At 42.3% G+C, this 20,971-nt stretch overlaps 1 protein-coding gene across 1 annotated transcript in view; it reads left to right on the plus strand.

Moving 5' to 3' along the window:
• The window catches only part of THOC2 (THO complex subunit 2), a 282,137-nt gene that overhangs the window by 128,432 nt on the left and 132,734 nt on the right, over positions 1 to 20,971 (plus strand). Inside the window, exons 21-25 of the mRNA XM_082263317.1 lie at positions 5,803 to 5,982; positions 7,456 to 7,620; positions 13,811 to 14,086; positions 16,508 to 16,649; positions 20,127 to 20,284. Coding sequence (XP_082119443.1) covers positions 5,803 to 5,982; positions 7,456 to 7,620; positions 13,811 to 14,086; positions 16,508 to 16,649; positions 20,127 to 20,284 — 921 coding nt within the window. The remainder of the gene's footprint in view (positions 1 to 5,802; positions 5,983 to 7,455; positions 7,621 to 13,810; positions 14,087 to 16,507; positions 16,650 to 20,126; positions 20,285 to 20,971) is intronic.

Here is a 20,971-nt window from a genome sequence, read left to right on the forward strand (position 1 = left end):
CTTCTCTGTGACAGATGGGGACAGATCACAGGATTCAGCATAGCTGAACCTGCGATCTCTGTCACAGAACCCCCTCCCCCCACACACGTCAGTAAGCATGAAGCATACATTTAACCCCTTGATCACCAACAGTGTTAACCCCTTCCCTGCCAGGCACATTATTACAGTAACAGTGCATATTTTTAGCACTGATTACTGTAGTAATATCACTGGTCCCCCCAAAAGTGTCAAAAATGTCAGTTAGGGGTCCGATCTGTCCGCCGCAATGTCGCAGTACCGCAAAAAATTTGCAGATCGCCGCCATTACTAGTAAAAAAACAAAAATTACATCTTTCCCATAGTTGGTACGCGATAACTTTTGCGCAAACCAATCAAAATACGCTTATTATGATTTTTTTTTATTTATTTTTACCAAAAATATGTAGCAGAAAACAAATTGGCCTAAAATGTTAAAAAAATTCACACTTCTTTTTTTTTTTTTTTTTTTTTTTTTGGAATTTTATAGATCAGAATGTGAAAAAAAAAAAAAAAATATATATATATATCATATATGTATATACATTTTGGCCTAAATATACGACAAAAATTTAGTATATTAAATATTTTTTAACTGTCAAAGTAGAAAATGTAAATTTTTTGCAAAATTTTTGTTTATTTTTTTATCGCAAAAAATAAAAAGCGCAGAGGTGATCAAATATCAAAAAGAAAGCTCTGTTTGTGGGGATAAAAAGGACTTATAGCATTGCATGACCGCGCAATTGTCAGTTAAAGTCGCGCAGTGCCAAGTTGAAAAAAGTGGCCTGGTCCTTGAGCAGCCAAATCTTCCAGTGCTAAAGTGGTTAATAAAATAATTAAAGAAGTACTGAGAACTCTCTTTATCCCATCATTAAACAAGATTAAAACTGCATTACAATAAAAATAGGGAATAAATGGCTCTCCTGGATCGGATGAATAAATATAATAAAGATGGCGATATTACCAAAAATTCTGTATAAATTCCAGATGTTGCCAATATCAATACCTCAGATATATTTTAGAACATTAAAGTCAAGGATGTTAAAGTCCATATGGTGAAAAAACAAATCTGGAATACAATATTCAGTACTAACCAAAGGTAAAACACTAGGGGGACTAGCAGTACTGGACATTAAAAGATATTATGATGCTGTTGTATTAACACGAATGATTGAATGGTCAAATATAAAAAGTGGTAAAAGGTGGGTGGAGGTTGAAAATACACGGAGTAAGACATTATTGAAAAAGAATATATGGATTGCACATAGATATAGAACACTGGATGTAAATACACATGAATTGACCAAAAATGTATTTAGGATATGGAATAAAATACACATGCAAGTAAAATGGCAATATCGGGAACACATTTATTTCTACCGGGCGATGGGATGCAATTTGAATGGATTAAAAATGCACAGTTAAAAATATCGCACAAAAAGGAAAAATTTGTTAATATCGGGAGTTAAAACACAAGGGTGACTTGATGAAGTTGAATGAATGGAGGTTTTAACAGCTAAAGCACTTTGTATCAACATTGCCACAACTAATTAGATCTGAGGAAGATTTGAATCCTCTTCTTTGTAATGTACAGGAGCCAGCGAAACACCATACAGCACAGATTTATAAAATATTCAAGGAGCTGGAAGGGCCAAAAATACCTCCATTCATTAGAAAATGGGACTTGGGAACACAGTTAGGAGAACTCGAAATAGGTAAATTAATGAGAGCAGCGTATAGTTCGGCAGTAGATATAAAGACAATTGAAATTAACTATGTACTCTTGACAAGATGGTATATAACGCCTGAGAAAGTGCCCAAAAATAGGAGAGTTTTGGCAGAAAGTGGAACAATATATAAAAGAAATTGCAGGTATAGAGATTCCAGACGACCAACGGGGCGGTCTATTCCAAAACAATACAGGAGTACAGTGTTACCACACCTTCTAAATGCTGCAGAAAGTATAATTCCAAAAAAAAAAAAAAAAAATGGTTAGACCCAGAAAGACCCTCATTAAAGGAATGGTTTAAAATAATTGAATACATATTTAATATGGAGTATCTTTGCAGAAGTGAAGACAGGATGGAGAGACTCTCCGGAATATGGGACAATTGGATAGACTTTAAGGAATTGAGTAAATATGTGCAGAGGAATAGGGAAGTGCATGGGAACTGAGAGGAGAGGGTGGGAGAAGAGTAGAGTGGGGTACTAGGTAGGGTAGGGTAGGGAGGGAACTGGGGAAGATGGGAGATGAGAGCAATTGTATACAGAAATATATGATGTGGTTGTAATTTTTAAATGTTTTGTATTGAAATTTAAATAATAAACAGTGAAACCATAAGACTCCGTTCACACTGGGGCGACCTGTCAGTTGACCTGGTCGCCTGACAAGTCGCCGTAGGTCGCCTGCCATAGAGTAGCTGTGGACCTGTTCTAATAGGAGCGACACAAGTCGCTCCGACTTAGAAAAAGGGTCCGGAGCTTCTTTGGGGCGACCTGGAGTGACCTGCATTGACTTCAATGATATGAAGTCCGTGCCGGCCGCTCCGAGGTCGCGGTGCGAGCTGCGCTCTGCGACCTGTGAGGTCGCCCCGGCAAGTAGCGTCGCCCCAGTGTGAACGGGGTCTTAAAGGATAAGTCCATCTTTTGGAACACACACAGTGAGCGGGCACCTTCTTCTGGCGCTCACTGTCAGAATATTAAGGCTATGCAGGGCTCCGCCTGCCCAGCCACATCATTTATTCACAGTGCTGTAAGTGGAGAAACTACAAGAACCAACAGCCTATGCGGCTGACGGCTTGTAGTTTGAATGAGCTACCATGGCGCTGTTGAACGCTTTGGTAGTTGATTCTCTCTTCTGGTTAGTGTGTATCTGCCTGCCTGTACAAGGTACAAGCAGATAGATACAGACAAGTCTGCAGAAGTCCTGCATTGCATCCACGATCAGGGCCGAGCCATGCTGTGTGTCTTGGGAGCGAGCACACAAGTTGTTTCCTAAACCAGGAATCCTCTAGCGCTTGAGGTGGATGTCCTTGAGTTCTGTTTCCCTGATCTATGTCTTTCCTTCACTTAGGCTTCTCTCATGCCTACTGTGCAGGATAAAGGTGGAGGGCATTCCAGTGATTTAATCACAACTGCTTGGCCAAGAAGAAAGCAATATTCAGACATTGAGAAGCTGTGGGCTGTTCTGGATGGACAAGATTTGCTTTTGTAATGTCCGATCTTCCATTCTGCTTTACGGTCGCTGGCTTTGACCGCATGAAAGCACAAATACTGAGTTTTATAAGCAAGTTTCTGACTCTGTTATTCTTACCTTCAAGGATAGAAAGTTGACCTCTAGGAAAGTGTACTGTCGTACATGGAAGGCTTTTTTTTTTTTTTTTATCCACCAGGAGCGTCAGTGCTTCCTCTGCTATTCAGCCTCAAGCTTCTGTTAAATTTTATAAGGCTGCTGGCATTCTGTTTACACCTTTGCTGGACTTTGCTGACAGCAGTTTTGGGTGAAAGGTCTTGCAGTTGGCTTTGTAGTAGGATTTCACTTTTTCGGTTTCTGGGTTTGGGGCTTGTTTTGGCCTTGCTGTGTTTCCCACCCCTCAGGTTTAGTGCTTTGGGACATTCCAAGTAGGTATTCTATGTCATTTTTTTTTTTTTTTTTTTTTTTTTAGTGATGCACCGAAAATTATTGGCCGAGAATAGGGTTTTCTGCGTTGTGCCGAAAGCAAAGCAACTTTAATGCGAATTTACCGTGCTTATGGTGTGATTTTCATAGGGCATGTGACTCACAAAATGCATCAAAAAAAGTGAATTTTTGATGCATTCTTGCTGCGTTTTCAGTGCATCTCAATGGGGAGGTGCTGACCAAAAATGCAGCAAGCAAAATCTTTAACACTGTTCAAAAGGTGCCGATAATGGCTGACGATAAATTCATATTCATTTAAATTCATGATATTAAATAAAAAGGCGAATAGAACAAAACATTTTTAAAAATATATTTTTAATAAAACCATCAGTTTCGGTTTTTGGCCGAGTGCATCCTGAATTTTTTGGTTTCGGCACCGAATTTTTCATTTTTGGTGCACCAGAATTTTTTTTTTTTTTTTTTACCTATAAGATCTTTTTCTTGCAGTACATCACAAGACAAACCAATCTCTCCCCTTTTGGGTATTGCTTATCACTTTCTACAAAACAGGAGCCTTCGCTATGCTGGAAAGGGTTATGCCTGGGCAGGGATTATTTTTTGGCCAGTGTCCATTACCCTAAGGAGGTTGCGCTGCACTCCTTGGAGTCTGAATGTGGTCTGAGCATTACATGTATGCCTGTCTGCTACGGCTTCCTTTCAGAGGTCAGATTCTCTATTTGTAATTTTGGACAGTCAACAAAAAGGTCTGGTGGCCTCCTCTATTGCCCTTTTGTCGATGAATCCAGCAGATGGTGGTTCAGGCTTATGCCATTAAGGGTTGGATCCTCCCTTTCTGGTTATGGTACACATCCAGGGTGATTAGTGCCTCTTGGGCCCTCTGCCATCAAGTGTCTCTGTCTCAAGTTTGCTAGGCGGCTACCTGGTTTTCTGCAGATAGTTGTTTGAGGTTGATTGTCTCCCCTGTAGGGGTTTTTTCTTCTCGTGGTTGCCTGTTTGCTCCTGTTTTTTTTTTTTTTTTTCCCCACCCCCTCATTAAGGCACTGCTTTGGGACATCCCTATGGTCAAGAAGGAAGAGAAGCTGTGTTAGTCAATGAACGTAAGAAAAAATTGGAATATTTGTTACTTCCTATAAAATCCCTTTCTCTGAGTTCATTGATGGAAACAGCACCTGCACCTTTAGCCAAGGTCAGACTTGTGCGACCTAAAAGTTGCGCAATTTTTTGTCGCGATTTTGACTGGACTTGAAGCAATGCGTGTGTAATCTTGAGGTCTATGAACCTCAAAACGCATCAAAGTCGGACCAAAGTAGTGCAGGGACTACTTAACGTCATAAACGTCATTGCGACTTAGTGGCACAGATATGAACGGTACGCATTGGAAATCATTAGTACGACACTCCCAAGTCGCAAGACAAGTCGCACAAGTGTGAAAGGGGCTTAAGGGATTTTACGTTCTGTAACAAAAAATTCAGTTTTTTAATATTTTGAAGCCACTGTGTTGCTGAAATAAAAAAATAAAAAAATTGAAAGTTGGAGGTAACAAAACACATGCTTAGTTCTGATTTCCTAGCCAAAGCACATGATCTCTACATGCTCTCCTACATGTATTTCAAGACATTAAAATGTAAAGGCTTTATACAATAGCCACGCGGGTGAACTTTTATTTGTTTTCATAAATACATAAATTATAGTAATTTTTACTTTTATTTAAATATTTAGCTCTGTAAAAGTAACTTTTTTCAGAAATGAAATCTTTGAACTCCATAGCCTATTTGTGGCCTTTGCAATATTAATGCTATGTTTTTTCGATTGTGCTACAAGAGACTGCTATCATAATCCACAGGAAAATAGGTTCAGGGTTTGTCTGGCATGCTGTCTCAGACCTCCCAAACCAGAAGCATGTACTGTGCAGCACATAGTTATTCTCTCACATTGCACATGTGATTTAATTAACACTTTAAAGTTAGTGGTCTCAAAAGTAAGCTGAAATTTAACATTTTCCAGGTCCTTCATGGCATTGAGTAATAATTCCATTTACTTGGTAATCAGAGGTGTTTATTATGTTGGATAAAAGCATCTATAATATATCATAGGCTAATATTTTGATTAACATGTATAATTATATTTGCGGAATGCCTTTTCCTCAGGGTGGCTACTTTGGTCAAATTAGAAACACGAAGAAGTCTTCTCAAAGGTTAAAAGATGCTTTACTGGACCATGACCTGGCTCTTCCTTTGTGTCTGCTGATGGCCCAACAGAGAAATGGTGTGATATTTCAGGAAGGAGGAGAAAAGCATTTGAAGCTGGTGGGAAAGTTATATGATCAGGTGAGTAGAATAGAATTATCAGGCTGAATTTATTCCTGTCAACACTAGTCTACCTTTTCAGACTCTGTGTTAGTGTGAAACATGAAACAGTCACGGGCTGCAGTTCCCCCTTTACTGAATAGCCCCTCTTTCTCCCCGGTTTCTATTAGAATTTGATTTTGGAACAGCTACACGTGGCTTCATCTGCACAGCTGTGTCATCCTTTAATGGAAATACAGGTCCCCTCTGCCTCCGTGGCGGAAGGAGTCTTAAAGTGGTTGTAGTCGTTCGATTAAAGAAAAAGCAACAAGCCTGCCTATAATTGCCTGCTCTGTTTTGCACATAGCAGCCCGATCCTCTTCTAGGGTCCCCTGCCAGCGCTCCAGGCCCCTCTACTTCATTGGGTGCCACCACAGAAAGCCGCGTTCCATGGGGGCACCCCATGCGGGCTCGCTCCTGAGTCCTGCTGCTGCGTCCATTGACACATTCAGCGGGACTGGGACCCAACCCCAGCTCCAAGGTCACAGCTCTTAAATGACAGCAGTGGGAGCCAATGCTATCAATCTGTCCAATGAGGAGAGCGACAGAGGCTGGAGCCATTGCGCTCTTGCACATCGCTGGATTGAATCAGGCTCAGGTAAGAAAAGGGAGGGGGGTGGGGGTGCTGCAGCATGGAAGGTTTTTAGGCATAGACCTGTATTAAGGTGAAAAACCTTAAGGCTTTACAACCACTTTAATTCTCCATGAAGCACAGGTGCAGTAATGCTACCACACTTGTATTACTTTGATATTTCCACCAGCCTCATAGCGTAAGGTCCATATCTCACTATGAACCTGTGACTGGAGGAATAGTCTGCGGGAACAATCTACTGATAGCAATTGCAAATGCTTTAAAGACTCTAGGAAAAAAAACAGAAGCACGCTTTTTTTTTTTTTTTTCCCTTTCTTTTTATGAATATGGGTGCATTTAGTATTTTTTTGCAAAAGTGGAAACAGGAAAAAAAGGTGATTGCAAAACTTTTTATTTATTTTTTTATCACAAACATGGTATGTTTACCTGTTTTTTGCAATGGTTTTTCACAGAGCAGCCCAATTCTTCTCTTCTTGGGTCTCCCACCGGTGCTCCTGGCTCCTCCACTTCTCTTTGTGCCACCATAGGTAGCGGTTTCCTTTAGTGGCACACCCATGGGCTTGTTCCCAAGCCACTCTGTCTGCGAGGCTCGGTCCTGCCCCCCTCTACTTTGCCACAGGGTTTGGTTGACAGCAGCAGGAGCCAGTGATTTACGCTGTTGCCTCTCTGTCCTTGGAGAGAGCCCAAATTTTTTTATGAGGTTGTTGCTTTTTAAATTCACGCTGCTTGTCATTTCCTACTTGTTAAGGCAAATAATTTGAGTGCTTCCTTTGTATTTTTTTTAATGCTTTTCCTAAAGCATGTTATTTGTCATGACTGTAGGCTGATTTTAGGTTTGTGTTAAATCATCTTTTCTATTTTAGTGTCATGATACTTTGGTACAGTTTGGTGGATTTTTGGCATCTAATCTCAGTACAGAGGACTACATAAAACGAGTTCCATCAATAGATGTGTTGTGCAATGAATTTCACACCCCACACGATGCTGCATTTTTCCTCTCTAGACCTATGTATGCTCATCACATCTCAGTAAGTACACCAGTTTTTCTTCTCTGCATTTTAAATGTTTTCGCTTGCCTTGTTCTTGATACTTTTAAAGTAATTTCTCTTCCATTCATTGACGGACACATCGCTCCATAAATCATAACTAGTGGGTTATATTGCCTCCCCCAGGAGTAGGACTAGGCAGAGCAAAAAATACCTGGCTACGCACATGGGCCGTCTTCAGCTGGTATTTAACCCCCCTCTCTGTATCAGTTTTAATCGGTCTAGTCAGGAGTAAAGACCTAGGCTCCCGACTGGGATCTATGGTCCTAGCAATTTTCTCCTTCCTTACATCTTTTTTGTTTTCTCTCGGCATACGACTGGGCTTGGGTCTGAGATGCAGTGGTCCCTTGGTCGACGGCTCCCCTACATGGGTGGAGAGGAGTTCTGTCTGGAGCGATACCTGCACCATGGAAGGGTAAGTACAGTCCCCCCTCTCCCCTTCTGGTGGTTTTTCTTTAGGGTGAATGTGGGTAACCTCCAGGGACGGTCGGACCTGCTTGCAGGTTCACTCCTTTTATCCTTAAATCCCTCACTGAGCTGGGCTTTCCCCACTCCCATTCTCCCGTCTGGACCTAGAGTCTGGTGGGGGTCCCAGGGCAGAGAATGCAGTGGAGACCCCTGGGTCTCCCCCGCTATCCCCACTCTGTAAGGGTCCTGAGATAGCGTGTCCCGCCCTGGTAGTTTGGAGGGGTCCCAGTGTCGAAGACCCTTAGGTGCATGCCCTTCTTTTTGCAGTGTGGGTGTAGTGCAGGGGGGCTCCAGTGCAGGCACTGGTGTAGAGTGCACAGCAGAGTCTCCCCTAAACGTGTGTTCCACCTTCAGGGGGCAGTCCCCTGGTAGAGGGTGCAGGAATGATCCTGTTTGTAGCTGATGGTGGCTGTTTTCCCTTAGTCTGGTTGGTCTCCATTTGGCAGTTATGTTTGTGTAGCCGGATGATGTCATGGAGGCCGTTTTCCCTTAGTCTGGGAGATGCTGGAAACTGAAGCCCGTGGGAATGCCAAAGCTCCTCCTCCTCTTCCTATTCCTCCTCCTCCTTAGTTTCCTCTTCCTGTGCTCAGAACTTATGAACAGGGATAGCGTCCATGAATTCTCTGCACTCCTTCGGTCGGTAGGGTGAGTCCTTGGGTGTCCCTTTTTATCTCTCTCTACTTGAGGGGATCCTTTAGTGGTGCCAAAAACATGTTTTTGTACTGCAAGGTCTTCCTTTCCTTTTGGGGCCTCAGGGTCACACGATCTCCCCCATTGTCCCCCTCATGGAGGTGGAAGGTCCCTCGGAACCCCAGCTTCCCATGGTTGCACTGACGGCGGTCCTGCAGTCCTTAGTGTCCTGGGTGGAAGTGGCATGTGGGCAAAGGCCCAAGAGGAAGCGTCCCCTGCTCAGGTGGTCTCATCTGATTCTGACCCTTAATGCCGCTGTGGACGCGGCCCGTCCCAGGGGGATTTAACACACCCCCTGATCCATCCCATAGTAAGGATGATACCTCCATGGTCGCAGCAGCGAATAAAAATGCTTTTAGACGCACTTGTCACTGCAGTGCGTGATGCTCTAAAAATGGAGGATGCGGCTGATTTAGCCATGAACTTGACTGTTGTTTGGTACACATAAGTCACATTGTACTTCAAAGGTGTTTCCAGGTTTTCCTGTAAGAAACGGGAACAACTAAAATTACCATTTGTGATCCCCAAACGTTTTGCTGTACATTATCTTTTTGAGGAGTCACTTTTAAAAAAGTGGGCTAGTCCACCAGTGGTGGACCCTCCTGTTACCAGGTTGAATAAAGCAACCATGATCCCAGTAGAGGAATCCCTATCCCTATCATTTAACCACTTTTAAGACCAGGCCTATTTTTGACACTTGGTGTTTACAAGCTAAAATCATTTTTTGCTAGAAAACTACTTGGAACCCCCAACCATTATATATTTATGACCCTAGAGAATAAAAAAAGAAATTGTTGCAATAGTTTTTATCACACCGTATTTGCGCAGTGGTCTTTCAAACACAATTTTTTTGGAAAAAAAAATTCACTTTTTTAATAAAAAAAATAAAAAATCAGTAAAGTTAGCCCAATTTTTTTCCATAATGTGAAAGATAATGTTACGCCGAGTAAATAGATACCCAACATGTCATGCTTCAAAATTGCGCAGGCTCGCGGAATGGCGACAAACTTTGGTACTTAAAAATCCCATAGGCAACACTTTTAAAATTTCTACAGGTTACCAGCCTAGAGTTACAGAATAGGTCTAGGGCTCACATTATTGCTCTCGCTCTAATGATCGCGGCGATACCTCACATGTGTGGTTTGAACACCGTTTACATATGTGGGCGGGGCTTCCGTATGCGTTCGCTTCTGCGTGCGAGCTAACGGGGACAGGGCGCTTTAATTTTTTTTTTTCCTATTTATTTTATTTATTATTTTTGATTTTTACAGTCTTTATTGTGAGATCTGGGGTCAAAAAGTTCTCAGATCTCACAAGTACATTAAAAAAGACAAAAAAAAAGTGGTTAAAAAGAAATCGGCTCTTTAAGCCGGTTGCTAGGCACCGACGTTTGATGTTGCTCCGGTCCTCCAAGACCGTAGAGTCGAGTGAGGGCAAGATGGCCCTCACTCGACTTCCTGTCTAAGAGGATCCGGGATCGGATTGTTTTCCCCGCTGCCGGCTTGTCCGGTAAGCTGGGAAAAGGACCGGGGGTGGGGGACACCTCTTCCGCCGCACCGTCAGGGTAATCCTGTGGCGAATCCGCCGCTGGGGCCACCCTTACCTGAAAGCCGATCGCCCGCTGTTTTTAAAAATACCGGGGTTAGCTGCCATACGTCTGCGGTGGGCGGTCGGTAAGTGGTTAAGGACCTGGCTGACAAAAAAAGCAGAGGCTGTGGCACGCAGCATGTTTACTATAGCTGGTTCGGCATTGCAGCCAGCCTTTGTCTCAGACCCTAACTGAATGGGCCAAGCTTTTTCGCCAGGGCCTGGGGTTTGAGCAGGTCCTCGCTGCTTATGTTGATTAAGCGGACCAGTTGGTCCATGGGCTGCAGTTTATTTGTGATGCAGCTTTGGACACAGCTCCTGTGCTGTCCAAACTTTCTGTTAGGCGCATGCTGTGGCTTAAGAATTGACCAAGCCTTTAGGAAAGCTCTCATTGATCTGCCCTTTCAAGGCGGATTAAAAAAAAATAAAAATTTTATATATAATTTAAAATTATTATTATTATTTTTTTTTTTTAAATCTTCCCTGGGAGGTTCCAAGCAGCCTTGGTCTGGTAAGCCTACAACTAGCTTCCCCGGACCAGCAGACAAGACTCGTTCAGCATGAAGGTCTGCCTTCACCCATTATTGGGTTGGGGGGACATCTTTGATGGTTTCCAGCCCTGTGGACTTCTTTTGTGAGCATCAAGGAGATCCACAAAATGTTTCTATTGGGGGGACCCAGAAAGGGGGACAAATCTTGTCCCTTTCAAGTTTTTTTTTTTTAGGTCCTGAGTCTCCTCGTGCATTTTTTTTTTTTTTCCTGCAAAGGCTCAGGTGATGTCTGTCTGAACTGAAATTCCCTGTCCAGGGAATTGATATACTTAGGTCTAATTCTATTTCTGACCAGGGTGGTCCTTCCTCTGCATAAACTTCAGGGACCACAGGACGTGATTCACCGGCTGCTTTCACACAGATAGTTCTCTCTCTCCCATTTTGCATACAGGTTCTGAGTCTGGTGGTATCCACCTTCAAGACACTTCTGTTTGCACAGTCTTACATGCAGCTCCTTTAACAGGTTCGACTCCACAGAAGGATACCGAAGTTCGAGACTAGATTAAAGGGTCCTCTAAAAGACACAGCAGGCATCCAAGGGCAATGGTAAGGCCAGTATCATCCTCTAAGGCTTCTTCCGCAGTTCTGTGAGGAATCAAGAGCGAGGATCTTCCAATCATCCTGGTGGCTGTAAATGTCCCTTGGGGGCTTCCTCTCAGAGAAGACCAATTGTCCCAAGGGCTGATTTACCATCCTGCTTTACAGTCGCTGGTTTTAAAGGTTTAGCTATTGAAAGCCAGGTATTGAGGGATAGAGGTTTGTCTTGATCAGTGATCCCTACTATAGTGAAGGCGAGGAAGTCGTCTTCCAGCAAGATATACCATCATACGTGGAAAGCATACATTTCTTGGTGTGAGTCGATTGGTGCTCATCTTCGATCCTTTTTTGTGGCTCGGATCTTAACCTTTCTTCAACAGGGCGTTGATCAGAAGTTGGCCTTGAGTACCATCAAGAGCCAGGTGTCTGCCTTGGCAATCTTCTTTCAGCCACCCCTAGCCACGCACTCTTTAGTTCGTACCTTCATTCAGGGGGTTCGACTTGTGGCTCCACCTGTATGGCCTCGTTTGCAGCCATGGGGCTTAAATTTAGTACTTTCAGCTCTCCAGAAACCTCCATTTGAGAATATTTGGTAGAGTTCCTTGCCTACGTTATGCCAGAAGGCTCTATTTGGAATTGGCAGCATTATCCTGTCGCAGTCCCTTTTTTAGTGGTCTATAGTGGTTCTTCCTCCCTGTCCATCATTCCTGCCCAAAGTTGTCTCTGACTTCAATTTGAATGAGGACATGAATGTGCCTTTCTTGTGTCCCAAGCTGGCTAATCCCAAGGAATTTGCTTTGCATACCTTGAATGTGGCCTATTCCATTAAAGGTCAGGTTCCACCATTTCCTGTCATGGCACATTCTACTCGGGCACTGAGTGCTTCTTGGGCCTTCCCTCGTCATGCTTCAATAGCGCAAGTTTGCAAGGCGGCCACTTGGTCCATACCACTTATCCATGGCACTTGGTGCATACCTTTACAAAATTCTATAAGGTAGATACTTTGGCATCTGCAGTTGTTTCTTTTGGCCGCAAAGTTGAGGGCTGTTTCCTCTTGAGGTGTGTTTTTTTTTTTATTTTTTTTTTTTTTTTAAAACCCTACATTATTTTTAGATGGGGGCTCCTGTGACCCAGTTAAGGCTCCTGTGTCCTGGTTAAGGGCTCTTATGTTTAGCCTTGGGCTATTTTCCACACCCCTCATTTTCTTTTTAGGACTGTTTTTGGACATCTCACTAGTTATGATTTATGGAGCTCTGTGTCAGTCGATGAACGAAAGAGAAAATGGGATTTTTGTACTGACTGTAAAATCCATTTCTCTGAGTTCGACGGTCACAGCATCCACCCCTCTATGGAGTTCTGATACTTCTAATACTGCTAGTAAACGAATTACCTAGAGCAGAGGGGGGGGGGGGCGGGGGGTTATATACCAGCTGAGGATGGCCCATGGGCATAGCCAGGTGTTTTTTGTTCTGCCTAGTCCTACTCCTGGAGGAGGCAATATACCCCACTAGTTATGATTTATGGAGCGCTGTGTCCGTCTAACTCGGAGAAATGGATTTTACGGTAAATACAAAAAATCCAATTTTTGGAACAAATTTTAGATTAAAGCGAAGTTGCGGCCTCAAAATCGAAAAAATTGATTTTGGGCCATCCGCTTGCTGAGTGCAACCTGAAAAAGAAATGGATACCACCGATTATTTTTTTGGTCACTTACCTTATTATAGAAGAAAATATATTCACTTTCCTTCCACTTCCTCCCTCTGCGGCCGCAGCCTGCGCCGTCTCTTCCGGTTTGCGATGACTCCTGGGGACTGAACGTCATCGCTCCCAGGAGTCAATACGCCTGCACTGGCCCCGCTCGTCACTTCCGTTGGAGGCGCAGCATTCCCTGCTAAACCGCTTCTGGTCATGCCCAGAAGCTGTGCAGGGATGCCACGCCTGCATTGGAAGTGACGAGCGGGGCCGGTGCAGTGCATTGCGTGACTTTGACGTCAAGAGGACACTAAGAGGGACGCTGTGGCTTCAGCTGCCCTTTCCTGAGATGGCAGCGCTGGAGAAGAACTTTTCAAGGTAAGTATTTCTTCTTACAGGTAAGTGCGACCCGGGACAGTTCAGAGGCTATCCATTATGGAATGTACTAGCCTTGACTGTCCCGGGGGTATTTTTCGTTAAAATTGACCCCCCAGGCCATAACTCCGCTTTAAGCAGAAATGATAGTGCTTTGGGTGTAATTGTATTTTAAATTATTATCAAACAATACTGTTACATAGTTGTGCTTCATCTGTTGTAATGTGTGTGCATAATATCTTTTTTTCTTTGACGTATGCTTACTTCCTCAGTCAAAATATGATGAGTTAAAGAAGACAGAGAAGGGAAACAAGCAGCAACATAAAGTACATAAATATATTACATCATGTGAGGTTGTGATGGCTCCTGTTCATGAAGCTGTAATTTCTTTACATCCTCCTAAAGTGTGGGATGATATCAGCCCTCAGTTTTATGCCACTTTCTGGTCTCTGACAATGTATGACCTGGCTGTTCCATCCTCCAGCTACAACAGAGAAATCAATAAATTGAAAATACAAATGAAAGCCATTGATGACAATCTTGAAATGGTGAGTTGAAAGCTTCCTTTCCTGTCCGATATATACCACTTGACTATATATTTGTGTTTAATTAAAACATTTTATGAACAGAGAAACAACATTACTTTAAAATGGTATGACCATCTTGGATGTAAATTAGTTTGTCCCTAAAGCTTTAACATGTTGCTTTAAAGTATATTTGAAGCAGAAGTACTGTACACTGTATCTGAGCACCACAAACCAAAAACACAATATCATTAATTTTTAATATTTAATCACTTAAGCCCCGGAGGATTTGGCTGCTCAAAGACCAGGCCCTATTTTGCGATTCGGCACTGCGTGACTTTAATGGACAATTGCGCAGTCGTGCGATGCTGTACCCAAATGAAATTGACGTCCTTTTTTTCCCACAAACAGAGCTTTCTTTTGGTGGTATTCGATCACCTGTGTGATTTTTGAGAAAAAATTACCGTGTAAAGGCCCCTACCCCTAATACATACAAAAGCACAAAAAGAGAAAAGATGGGGCTTTCTAGGCCGATTGGGAGGAGGACGATCAAGAATATCAGACGATTATAAAAAATATATTATTTATTAAACAAATATAAAAAACATGTATAACATGGGCATAAATCCCGTACACATATACAAGAGAAATTGATTGAAATTAAAAAACACAAGTGCAGAAATACTTTCCCATATAGGGATGTCGAAACCCAATTAAGATGTTCAAGGGTCTCTGGTGGAATACGGTCTAGGGGTCCCAGAAAGCCGACGCGCCTCGCATGGGGCCTCCCCAGGGCCAGAGAGACCAAAAAAAAGACCGGTGTTTCCCACTGTATATAGAACTGTGGCAGATAGGCGAGACCGACGGAGCACTGAATAAAAGAGTACAACGGTAATGACCGTAGGATGTGTTGATTGTGAAGTTTCCAGATGTGAGAATATACCTCTACATACATATGCTCATAAGGTAATTAAGTATATCCCTAGGGGTGTGATTCTAACTGTGGGGGGGGGCATGGCTTGTGACGTAATCACAGAGACCTACGATCCTACATAGCAGGATCGCATAGCCTAATCATTCTCACTGAAGTAATCACAGAGGCTGTGTTTACATCAGCCATCTTTCTTTCTCCCTCTCCTGCGGGAGATTGCGAGAGGCCGGTGGCCATCGCGCTTGCCCCCTACAGGCTCGTGGGCGAGCCACGTACCCCTACGTCACTTTGCCTGTAAGCGGCTGACTGCCGCAGTAAATAGTTGTGCGGCGGTCAGGAAGTGGTTAACTCCCCCCCCCCCCCCCCCCCCCAAATGTCTCCATGTTTTATTTTGCTGAGAAATCACTTTTAAAAACACCCGTTAGAATTTCTGGCTGTGACCATATTGAAAAAGGGCAGATGAGTCTTGTAGCAATTACTTCCTGGAATCTATCTGCCCTTAGCTCAGGCATTTGGGCAGGAGGGTTTACTTGGCTGAGAAAATCCCTTTTTTCCTCTTTAAGACTCTTGGGATGGGGTGACAAATTGTCCTAGGCCTGGAAACTAGAAAGTAATTGAAGAAATGTTAAAAAAAAAAAATGTTTTAAAACAAATATTATATACAGTCCTAACTGTTTGTTAATGCTAGCAGAATAAGCATTAAAAATAGTCAATATTGATTGAGGGATGGAAGTTCTGCTTTAAACTCAAAAACAAAAAAGTAATATATTGTAGTTTGCCTTTTCTTTAGCTTTGGTATTAGTGTGTTTTTTCATGCTGCTTACATCATCTGCAAGTACAGAAATAAACCAATTAATGCTGATCGAAATTCAGTATCCCTAGTACTTTTATCAAGAAAAAAGGATATTGAGCCTTCTGTAAAGACTGGATATGAAGAGTTTTTTTTTTTTTGGTTTCACATAATCAACCAAATAAGTATAGTTTCTAGTAAACAAAAAAAAAAAAAAAAAGGAAATATGCATTTGAGCTTTCTATGGGTGATCTAAGAACAACTGACTACTGTCTGTGATAGTTTTCTTTAAATTTTATTGGCACCAACATCCACGTTTTCAGGACAAGCTTTCAAGATGTTCCCTTCTTCAAGGTCCAAGCAGAATGAAAACAGAGTGTTAGCAAAATGTTAAGTAGGACAATCTCTGCAGAAAAAATAAAATACAAAAAAAAAGGGGGGGGGGGGGGATAAAACCTATAAACTTACTTGGCAATGGTAACTAGACTTGGAAAGCTGGTAAGCAAAGCTCTGGGTGATATAAGGGCTTGTAACACTAATACATCTTTGAGTTGACTTGTTATTAATGGTCAGAGAGCGCAGAGAAAGAAGAAATTCGTAATGAACAAGAGCCCAATATAAGCAGTGTCTAAATTGACCTTATTTTTTTTTGATATATGGAAGCCTTGCAATTTTAAATCTAGAATCTCAGTTAATGCCTTTTATTCCAAAATCTGTGATGTAGCCTCCAAATAAAAAGAAGAAAGAAAAGGAAAGATGCACTGCTTTGCAAGATAAGCTAGTGGAGGAAGAGAAGAAGCAGTCAGAACATGTAAGCAGAGTTCTTCAAAGGATGAAACTGGAAAAAGACACCTGGCTCTTGGCCCGTAAGTTTACACAAAGCCCTCGGCAGTATGCCAGGGTCTATTGTCTCTTTAAATATGCTTGTACTGTAAAATTGCATTTACTTTGCAGTGATTTATTTCTGTACCTTTTCAGAAAAGTACACTGCATCAGCAAGTGCTAAGAGTAGCAATGCAATGTGCGACTAAATGTTTAAAGTTTCATTGAGTCTAAAAAGAACTGAGGGTTTTATAACTTTCTATCTAAAAAGATTTACTGAAATAATAGGTGCTATTAAACTGCTAATAAACCACCTAAAAAGTGCTGGCATCATAGACGCAGAGAGCCAAAATAGATTCAACTGAATTGAAAAGGTTTACCTGACATGTTGTAAATAGCAGCAATTTGAGCCTTATTGCCTGAATAGGATCTGTTGAATTCAACTGACAAGTATCAACTGTTTATACGTGGCTGCAGCTGAAACCATAATTCTATAACTGGTACTGTATGTGATAGCTCCACACTACGCTGCTTGTTTTCCATTCATCTCCTAACAAAGCTCTTTGGCACCTCCCCTGCTACATTACTGTGCTTTGACTGACCTATATAGTCAGTAAGGGTATACAGTGTGTAGTCTCCTTTTAATTATTTTCTTAAAAGGTGAACATTTGGTTTTAAAGTTTTTTTTTTTTTTTGGTTAGAGAGAGAGAGAGAGAGAGTGGCCCCTTCAGTTTCCCCTGCTGGTGTGTCCGCTCCTCTGCTTCTGAGTGTGCCCCTATAGCAAGCTGTGCGCTATGGGGGAGCGCACATGCAGGCGTAATCCTAAGCTGGGCTATGTGCGCCCGTAGATACACACAGCGTAGCTCCGCCCGACTCCCCCAGTCTTTGCCCACAAGGTTTGATTGAAAACAATAGGAGCCAATGGCTCCCTCTACTACCTCTTTGTCTTTGTGAGAGCAGGGAGAGTAGAGAGCCGCTGCAGATGGGCACAGTGCTGGATTGAGTGAGGACTTGGGTAAGTATTTTGGGGTGGTGGCGGCTTAATGCTATTACTGGAACATTTTTTTTTCCCTTAATGCAGGGGATGCATTTAGGTAAAAAATGTTTTCTCTTGTGTTTACTGATGGACACAGGACTGGGGAGGCCAGCGACTTAAGTGTCATGGGGGAACACATGATTGGGCACCGGACGTCCCTCACAATGCTACCCTAGCCGACAGACCTCCACCCGGGGGGAGGCAGGTCTTGCTTGGGAGTGTTACCCACAACCTCTGTGGACTAGTAAGTTCATGCCTTCCACGCTTTTTTTTTTTTTTTTTCCTGGGACGCTATGCGGTTACTCCCTGATGTGGTTGGGCCTGGGGGATTCTGTTCCTCCCCTGCTGGTCTGTCTCTCCTTTTTTTGGCTGTATGGACAGCTTCCTTTTTGCCTCTCCTCTGCGACTGAGGTTGTGGTGAGTCTTTCGGGGATACCCCCTCTCTCTCTCTCTTCTGTGACCTTTTAGGGGCAATTTGGTTTTCCCGTTCTCGGGTGGGCTTCCCTTGACCGTGCCTCTCCTTCTGGGTGGATTTCTTATGGAGGCTCAGGCCCATGCTTCCCTTCCAAATCCCCTCATGGAAGCATTGGGTTCCTAAAGGCTCCCATTAGATACACTGTTGGTGGTCCTTGAGGCTTTTTTCTCTCGGGTGGATGTTGCGTTTGGACGCAAAGTGAGCTAAAAGTGTCCCCACCCTCCCCTTCTCCTCCTATATATCTGAGCCTGAATTGTACTATGCCACTGCTTTGGGCCCAGGTTTTCCTGCGAGCCCTGATGATGCGACCTCTGATGATTCTTATGGTGAGGATGAGCGCTCCGCCTTTTGCCTCACAAGAAAAGGTGCTAGTAAATGTCCTTATTACCTCGGTGCAGGAAAAGCTAACAATTGAGGATTCCTCAAGGGCTGCAGAGGAAGTGGTATGGCATGTTCAAGCCTATGTGTTCTGACCAGGTTTTTTTCTTACCCTGAATATTTTTGATAAATTTGCTTACAAGGACCTGAAATGCCTGAAGTGTCCCTGTGTGGTCCCAAAACCCTTCACAATACATTACTCCTTTAGGAAGCCCTTTCTTTAGAAGTAGACCCCTCCTTTCATGTACCCTCCAACCTCTTGGTTGAACAAGTCAAAATCGATACCAATGGAGTAGTCGCCCTCTTTTAAGGATCCTGAGGGCAGGAAGGCAGAAGTGGTCACCCGCAGCTGGTTTACTGTTGCTGGCTTAGCTTTATTTCTGGTTTTGCACGTGGCCCTTGCATCCCAGATGCATACTGAGTAGGCTAAGATCTTACGCTGTGGTTTAGATAAAGTGCAGGTGTCCCCTGCCTAAGTGGAACAACTGGTCCAAGGGCTTAGGTATGTGTGTGATGCGCCTGATGGACAACAGTGGTGGTGCTTTGGAGAGTACTCTGGCTCAGATGATGGTCTGCAGACCAGATGTCTAAAAAGGCTCTGGCAGATCTACCTTTCAGGGTGAACAGCTCTTTGGTGCTATCCTTTATGACATCATTTGAAATCTCCCCAGGAGGAAGAGTACTGCCATAGTCTGAGGGGGAAAGGAGCCGCACGTTAAGGCCCTTTCTTTCCTACACCTCGGACAAAGGATCGAAGTCCTTAAAGGCTCTTGTGGGTGGCACACAGTAGACGGGGTCTCTCACAAGCCCAGTAAACTGGGGGATAAGTCCTACTCTGCATCAAGGCTTGCCCCCACCCGTTTATAGGGTGGGAGGCCATTTTCGCTGGTTCACAGGCCCCTGGACCTCAGACAAATTGAGTCTGTTTTCTCGATTTTCGTTCTCTGTCCCTTGGCTATCTGCTCCTTGATTTGTACTTTTATACAAGGGCTTTAGCATGTGGGACCTGAACTTTTTTGTTCTTTCAGTAGTCTGGAATCCGTTTATAAACACAAGAGAAAATTGAATCTTCGTTGCTCACCTTAAAATTCCTTTCTCATTTTTCATTGACAGACACAGCACCAACTCCTATATTTTTTTTTATTTTCCTGGTGCTGCTTTTTGACTAACTGCCCATAGCAGAGAAGGGGGTTTATACCAGATAGGACAGCCCATAGGCGGTGCTGAGTTATTTTTCTTCTTAGGGTCTTATACCTGTAGGTGGCGCTATAAACCCTATGGTCAAAATTAAAAAGAGCTGTTTCCGTCAATGAACTGGGAGAAAGGGATTTTAGTGAGTAACAAAAATCCTTTTTTCTATGTTAACCAAAGCCATCTGCCCAGTGTTGTATATAGTCCCTCTTCACTGCAGTTAATGTTACAAGAGCTTTTACCACTGTAGTCATTATTGTGATGTCAGATCCAACAACAGTCAGCCTCTTTCTCTGTGGTTTTCATGAAAAGCCCAGTATAATTATAAAATAGGAGTTATTTCAGTCCTTGGGATAGCATATCCCATTTATAATAAATATGTCTTTAGCAAATGTTTACTACTACTATAAATGTGCAAACCCATTTAACTTTTCATTTTAGGATCTACTAAGAATGAAACCATCACCAAATTTTTGCAGCTTTGTATATTTCCTCGTTGTATATTTTCGGCAATTGATGCTGTTTACTGCGCTCGATTTGTGGAGCTTGTACACCTGCAGAAAACCCCAAATTTTTCTACTCTCCTGTGTTATGATAGAGTAAGTATTACAGAGTTATGGCTTACAGATATTTGTAAGTGAAAAAAACATTGTGTTGGATAGTATTGACCAGTAGAGGTGTTCGTGCTAAAGAATACTTTAATTCTGCAGGTAAAATAATCTTATTATATGTTATGTCACTGAATTAGAAACTGATAGGTTTAGGGCTGGCTTACATCCGCTTACAGCAAAAGGGAAAACAGCTGACGTAAGGTCTGTGTGTATATATGTATGTATTTGTGTGTATGTATATGTATGTGTGTGTATATATATATATATATATATATATATATATATATATATATGTGTGTGTGTGTGTGTGTGTGTGTGTGTGTGTATATATGTATATATATATATATATATATATATATATATATTTTTATTATATGTGTGTGTGTGTGTATGTGTGTATATATATATATATATATATATATATGTATATATATATTATATGTGTGTATGTGTGTATATATATATATATATATATATATATATATATATATATATATATATATATATATATATATATATATATATTTATTATATGTGTGTATGTGTATATATATATTAGTGTGTGTGTGTATATACATGCAGACAGTAAAACCTTGGATTGAGAGCAATTTGGCTCGAGAGCGTTTTGCAAGACCAGCATAATTTCTTTCGTTGTTTGACTAACACAACTCCTGA

Source organism: Pelophylax lessonae, assembly GCF_965119305.1.
Source record: "Pelophylax lessonae genome assembly, chromosome: 7".
Classification (NCBI taxonomy): Eukaryota; Metazoa; Chordata; class Amphibia; order Anura; family Ranidae; genus Pelophylax; species Pelophylax lessonae.